Source organism: Choloepus didactylus, chromosome 10 (genome assembly GCF_015220235.1).
Source record: "Choloepus didactylus isolate mChoDid1 chromosome 10, mChoDid1.pri, whole genome shotgun sequence".
NCBI lineage: Eukaryota > Metazoa > Chordata > Mammalia > Pilosa > Megalonychidae > Choloepus > Choloepus didactylus.
Window position 1 is genome coordinate 93,305,162 of NC_051316.1, and position 7,058 is coordinate 93,312,219.

Genomic DNA, 7,058 nt, shown 5'->3' on the forward strand with positions numbered 1-7,058 from the left:
GAAGAGCCGGGCTCTTCCGTCCTTTCTAAGCCCGGACCCAGGCTCCGATTCACCGTCCCAGGAAGGCAACCCTAGAAAGGCAAAGATCGCTTCAGCGGCTCCCTCAGTCACCTGCTCTACCGAAGCCGAGGCCCCAAGACGATGGAACCAGCGACCGTGGCCGAAAGCCGGCGCGGGTGGGAACAGAGAGGCAGTAGGAGGAACGCGGGACCGAGAAAGGGTAACGCCAGGGCTAAATGCGGCCAGGAGCCGCGAGCCTTCCTCCGCCTGGCCGCCCCGCCCCGCCGGCCCTCCGCCCCGCCCCTCCCCGCCCCGCCGGCCCTCCGCCCCGCCCCTCCCCGCCCCGTCGGCCCTCCGCCCCGCCCCTCCCCGCCCCGCCGGCCCTCCGCCCCGCCCCTCCCCGCCCCGCCCCGCCGGCCCTCCGCCCCGCCCCGCCAACACGTCCACGGGCAGAGCTCCGCCCACCAGCCGCCTGCCCCACCAGCTCCGCCCTCTCCCGGCTACCGAGCGGGGCCAGTCCCGGGCTGCCCGCGGAGAAGCCTAGGCGGTGGAGGCCCGAGCACTCACGAGGGGAACCGAGCCCGGGAGAGGGGCGAGGGTAGCGTGGGACCCCCCACCCTACCCTTTCCTATCCGCTGGGGACCTCTTGGTCGGCGAACCGCACCCTCCGCGTGGGCGAAATCTGAGACACGTGGTTTCCAAGGCCCCCTATGGCTCCAGGAAAATTTTATGGTTCGAGCCACAGAACGGACGGTGCAGTGGTACGGGAGGGCAGAAAGAGCACGATTTGTGGACTGAGTCCGGCCGTTTCCGCGGTTTTCATTGAGCGGAATCCGTGGCCTTTCCCTGACACGGTGAAGTGCTTAATTTCTTTCGAAGGGGTGCGTGAAGTAGAAACTACTAATTACATATTGCAGACGAAGACCCTGGGGCTCAAAAGCCACTAGCGAGCTAAGTGGCAGAGCCCGGACTGGCACCCCACCCGGGTGGTCCCTGCATTCAGCCTGGGATGACACCCATATATCCGGAGGCACCTGGCGACTTCCAGACATCCTTGGGGGTTCCTGCGGCAGTGAAGAGGGTTTCGAACCTGGACGCGGGCACACGCACGCCGGGTCTCAGGAGCTTTGTTCCTTCCCGAATCCCTTCCCGCCTCCGCCCCCGGCGTCATCGTAGCTCCTGGCAACCTGCGCGGCGCTGAAGACCCAGCGCCTTTAAGGGGAGCCGGCGTCTCCCGCAGTCCGTTTCGCGCGCCCGCCCGCGGTGCCCGCCGCTCTGACGGCTCGAACATGGCCCTGGTGACACTGGTGGCGCGGCCACTGTGGCCCGGCGGGCGCTCTCTGGCCTGGAGGCTGGGCGGCCGTCCCAGGCCCGCGGTCCCGGCGCAGAGCCGGGCTGGCCTTGCGGGAACAGCGGGCGGCCCGGGCCGCGCCGCCGCCCGCAAGCGGAGCCCACGGCTGCTGGGCGCAGCGGCGCTGACCCTGGGAGGCGCCCTGGGGCTGTACCACACCGCGCGGTGGCACCTGCGCTCCCAGGAGCTCCACGCCGAGAGCGCGACCGCGCAGGTACGGACAGACCGGGCCTGGCGGGGCGGGACCTGGGATCAGACAGCGCCGAACCTCAGGACTTCTGGGAACCCACGGAATCCGGTCCCGCGCCTTCGCCCGATCGTGACCTTGGGCGAGTGACTTGAGTGACTTATCTGTAAAATGGGGACGCTCACAGAGATCTGCTTACTAGAATTGTTGTCTTTCTCTTAAAATTGTTTTTCTAACGTGTTTTAGGAAGACTTTTTTAATTGAAAGATTAGGAAAATCTAAAAGGGAAAGTGGCTTTCATAGTTTATCACTTTCCAAACATTTTGTCCCCCCCAATTCCCTTAAATCCTAAAGTTGTGTAATTATTAGTCTGCATGGCACTGATGGCTCTTAGAATCCAGGTCCCAAGACAAAGAGGTGTCCCATCTGAAATTGTAGCCCTGCTTCTGGGGAGACATCACAGCCCCTTATCTCTGCTCTGTCCCCACAGCCCACCTACAGGTGCTCCTTTCCTGGACTCAGGGGAAGAGGGGTGGGTGGAGGGGGAGGGGATTGCCTGCCCACCTCTGCCGTTCTGACTTCAGTTTCCCACCTGCATATTGAGGGAACTTGTCCCCAGCTGTGACTTTCAAACGTGGATGGGCAGTGAGCTCACCTTTCTTGCTGAAAATGCAGATTCCAGGCCCATGGCCCAGATACAAACCTGCCCCCTTGGATATTTGATGTAGATCCCACTTGCTAGCTTAGGTGATAACCCAGCCTGGCAGAGGGGCAAGGGTAGCCTGGGACCCCCACCCTCCCTTTCCTATCCGCTGGGGACCTCTTGGTCGGGGTACCTGGGTTTAGGGGAGCAGAGTGGGGGAGGGGGGAAGACAGCCCAAGTTGAAGCAATTATTCTGCATCTGGCAGGGGCACCCCTGGGGCTGTCTGGTGTCTCTTGGGGACAGGAGGGAGAGGAGAGGTGGTATCCACTGTTGGGCAGAGCCGAAGATTCCTCTGCACACAGACCCTCAGCGTATGCTTGGCCTTCTCCCCTGGGGGGCTGCTGGAAGAAGGCTTGAACCTGGATTGTCCACTGCATGGGCTGCTCTCCCCACCTTCCAGGAGGCTACCTACCCCCCATTCCTTTCCATGCTCTCAGGGTCATCTCAGAAGACTCCCCTGGGAAACTCATGTTTGCTGGCTGGGGGCAGGGCCTGGGCCTGGGGGCACCGGGCCTCAGAAGCCCCTCCCTCTGCTCCCTACCCAGTTCTCCCTACCCAGCAGCCTGCAGCTGACCCTGTACCAGTACAAGATGTGTCCCTTCTGCAGCAAGGTCCGCGCCTTCCTCGATTTCCACGCCCTGCCCTACCAGGTGGTGGAGGTAAACCCTGTGCGCAAGACCGAGATCAAGTTCTCCTCCTACAGGAAGGTGCCCATCCTGCTGGCACAGGAAGGAGACTGTTTGGTGAGCTTCGGGGTTCCTCCCAACCCCATAAAATCCCCCTCCTGTCCCAGGTTCATCCTAGAGCCTGGGAAAACCACAGGCTCGCCTCAGGTACCCTGTGTCTGGCCCAGAAGGAACTTGGCTTTTCTAGACCTTGACAGAATCATGAAGGGGAAATGAAGTACTTTACTGAAGCTGCTCTGATAAACATTGGCTCCCTTCCATCCCCACCAATGCTAAACACCAGCTGTATTGAAGTGAGGGCGAGTACCACGGAGCTAAAGAACATGGCTTCTGGAGTTAGGATGTTCTGGGTTCAAAGTCTGGCTCTTTAATGACAGGGGACCAAAAGCTCTGGGTTATAGGGTCAGCAGACATGAAATGCCTGGCACAATGCTCAGCATCTGGTCGGTAGCGTCTAGGAGCCTGTCCTACCTCTCTGTCCCCCGGAGGCCGGGTAGGTGAGTGGGCTCTGGCCCCAGGCCCTGGGTCCTCTCATGCCCTCCTCCCATTAGCCACACCTACATTCCCTTCACCCACGGCAGGCGCCCGGAGGCGGGGCCTGGGGCCTGGGGGGAGGGGTGAGCTCAGTGGGCATCACTTTTAGGATTGAACTCCTGGGGATGGATAAACAGTGCCCAGGCTCCATCTGGTCAGTGACCTCGGAATCCCTGGATGTTGATATTATTTAGGAGCTCCCGGTGGTCAGTGAGAACCTGGATCTAAACCAACCTCTTCTCTTCCAGCAACAATTGAATGACTCCTCTGTCATCATCAGTGCCCTTAAGACCTACCTCGTGTCAGGGTAAGGAGCCCCCCAGAGATCCAGGTGTGTGTTCCATCCTCCTCCTGGCTCTGGGGAAGCCTCACCTGAGTGGCCCACATGGGCGCAGGGGAGGGGTTGCTGCTGCCTTTCCAGAATGTCCTGCTCTGGGACAGTCCCTTAACCCCAAACATCTCCCTTTGTCAGGGAAGGGCTCCACGTGTGTCTCCCAAATGCCTCTTGCTGTAGGGCTTCCTGTGTCACCCACAGGAGGGGCGGAAAGCCTTTGTGGGGCAGTCCTGGCTCCACTTCAGGGTTAGTCAGCTAGGGTGGATGGGAGAGGTGAGGCTCAGTCTGCCCCAGGAAGGAATTGGAGTGAGATTCTGGATGTTCCCCAAAGGCAGCCCTTGGAGGAGATCATCACCTACTACCCACCCATGAAAGCCGAGAACGACCAGGGCAAGGAGGTGATTGAATTCTGCAACAAGTATTGGCTCATGTTAGATGAGAAGGAGGCCCAGCGAATCTATGGTGGGAAGGAGGCAAGGACGTGAGTGGGGCTGGGGTCAGCCCAGGGTAGGTGGTGAGGGCAGGGGGAGGGGGGAAGCAGCCTGGGAGACCATGAGGGCTGGGCCAGCAGCCACCCCAAGCCCGGGACTGAGTCTCCTGTCCAGGCCTCAGCTTCCTGTCCGCACAATGACTGGTCTGGACTTCCGTGCCTTGGAATTCCCCTTGTTTCCCCCCAGCAGTGGGCTTGGGAGGGTGGAGCTGGCAGGGCAGGGCTGGTGGCTCATGTTCCCTCCTGCATCCCTCCCCACTGTACCTGCAGGGAGGAGATGAAGTGGCGGCAGTGGGCCGATGACTGGCTGGTGCACCTCATCTCCCCCAACGTGTACCGCACACCCACTGAGGCTCTGGCCTCCTTTGACTACATTGTGCATGAGGGCAAGTTTGGGGCCTTAGAGGGCACTGTGGCTAAGTACGTGGGCGCAGCTGCCATGTACCTCATCAGCAAGCGACTCAAGAGCAGGTGAGGGTGCACGCATGTGTGTATGTGTATATTTGTGCGTGTATATGCATGTGTCTCTCTGGGGACCTACTGCTCCCGAGTCCCCAGGCCCAAGGGCTCTGATGTTGGCCGTGGATCCTCCATCCCAAAGATGATCCCAGCAAAACCCTCAGAGGATAGATCTCCCATCTATCCTCTCAGTCTGGGAGACTGAGGCCCAGAGAAGGCAAGGAACACAGGACAGATCACACAGCAGAGCCAGGACTCGAACCCAGAACTCCTAATCACCTCCTCCACCCCAGGGGCAGCAGGGCTGGCCTCGGAGTTCAGATGCCCGAGTCCCTGTCTTGTGCCTTCCTTTGCCTTGGGCTCTGTGGCCATGTCTCTTGACCTTCCTGAGCCACAGTCTCCCCATCTGGGGCAGATCACCACTAAGGCCACTCAGGCTCTGCGGGTGCAATGCCCCCATCTGGGGTGCAGCAGAGGGATGCTGGCCCCCAGGCCTTCCCTCTCTCCCCAGAGGAGGTCCCTGGGCCAGACGTGGGAGTTCCTTGGTAGACTTTTCCCTCATCCCCGGCCCAGGCACCACCTCCAGGACGACGTGCGTGTGGACCTGTATGAGGCTGCCAACAAGTGGGTGGCAGCTGTGGGCAAAGACCGGCCCTTCATGGGGGGCCAGGAGCCTAACCTTGCTGATCTGGTGAGTGCAGTGGTGGCAGGAAGTGCCAGATTGAGGGTCTGTCCTGGGTGAGGTGGGGGAAAGCTCAGACAATATTGACATCTTGCAGCCTCCTACTCCCTAGAGGAACCTGGTTTCATCTGTTTTCAGGGACAGAAACCCAACTAAGAGTGGCTTAAGGGAAAAAGAAACCACAAGGAACTATACTGATTCACATGACTGATAAGTTCAGGGGTAGGAGGTGGCTTCAGGCCTGGCTGGATCCAGGGGACCAGAGTTGGCTTCAGCCTGAGGCAGGTCTCTGGTGCTCCAGGCTTCCACAGCAAAAGTCATGGGCTGGCATCTTACTGCCTTGGCTTGGGTGTCTATCCTTGAAGCAGTCGTGCAGCCGGGCGTGGAATGTTTTGATTGGAAGGCCTGAATCTTGGAGCCGGAAGTTGGGGTCCCCTCCCCCTAAACCTCAGAATCTGAGAGCAGAGGAGTATTCTCCCAAAGGAAATTCGGGGAGGTTGCTGCCTGGAAAGGGGGTGTGGGGACAGGACAGGTGAAACCAGAAGCTACCCCACCATTCAAAGCCCTGCATTCAAAGTTGGCCCTTCAGGAGGTCATGGAGAGGGGAAGCGAAGTGCCTACACCGGGGCAGGCTGGAGACCCCCTCTGTCTCCTCTGTGCCAGCCCCCCAACACCGTGCCTAACCCCACCACCCTGTCCCCATCCAGGCGGTGTATGGTGTACTGCGTGTGATGGAGGGCATGGAGGCCTTTGACGATCTGATGCGTCACACACGTATCCAGCCCTGGTACCTGCGGGTGGAGAAGGCCATCGCCGAGGCCCCCCCGGTGCACTGAGCATCCCCGCCAGGATGAGGCAGTGGGAGACGCCGGCTGCCAGGCACCAGGGCCGCTGGGCCCACCCCCGGCAGGGTGACTGTGCTCAGGTGCAGTGGAGGGGGCAGGAGCCTTCTGCCCATTGGTGCCCCCCGCCATTACATTGATATTCTAGGCTACCCCCTGAGCCCTCTTGCTTCTAACACTGAATAGCTGCTAGGGTCCTGGGGTGCTGGGGTCAAGACTCAGATTCAATTTCCGTTCAGCAGACCCCCCGAGAGGCACAGAGACTACTTTGCCCCCCTCACCCCAGCCCTAGAGGAGCCAGCCCACCCCTACCCCCAGCCCTGGGCCACCCTGCTCTCCTGAGGCTCTCAGTGGCTGCTCTGCGACTGCACCCTGTGGGTGGGAATCAGGCCAGGCTCCAGCCCCAGACAAGTGAAGTAGCAGGATCTGTTTTAGGGAACACTCCATCCCTGGCTCCCCCAAGTCCTGCTCTCCCCAAACCCCATGCAGAACTGCCTGTCAGATTCACAATAAAGAAACAGTTTATTGCTCTGCTTGTGGTGGGTGCTGTGTGAGGTCTGTGTGGCTGAGTGCTGTGATGTGGCCGTCGGTCAGGTAAAGCTCCCAGATAAGGTTACACCCAGCTCAGGTAGGAACTTGTTTGTCCAGGCATGGGGTGAGAGCCTTCAGCATGTGTTACATAATCCCCAGGACTCCACTGTGGGGTGGAGTGCACAGCAGAGTGGCCTAGAACATGGCCCTGGGGATCAGACAGCCCTGGGTCTGGGTCCAGTTCTCTCTCTCACTGAC

At 60.3% G+C, this 7,058-nt stretch overlaps 1 protein-coding gene across 2 annotated transcripts; it reads left to right on the forward strand.

Annotated features, from left to right (window-relative positions):
• The first annotated feature begins 482 nt into the window (after window positions 1-482).
• On the forward strand, window positions 483-6,804 carry PTGES2 (prostaglandin E synthase 2). Of its 2 annotated transcripts, XM_037797240.1 has the most exons (7): window positions 483-1,565; window positions 2,788-2,985; window positions 3,711-3,769; window positions 4,128-4,277; window positions 4,557-4,757; window positions 5,319-5,436; window positions 6,135-6,804. In XM_037797240.1, exons 1-7 carry the CDS (start codon window positions 1,290-1,292, stop codon window positions 6,261-6,263), a joined length of 1,131 nt encoding a protein of 376 aa, XP_037653168.1. In that variant the 5' UTR covers window positions 483-1,289; the 3' UTR covers window positions 6,264-6,804. The 2 variants fall into 2 exon arrangements, with proteins under 2 accessions (XP_037653168.1, XP_037653169.1); XM_037797241.1 differs by lacking the exon at window positions 5,319-5,436 and having other exon boundaries at window positions 487-1,565.
• The last annotated feature ends 254 nt before the right edge of the window (window positions 6,805-7,058 follow it).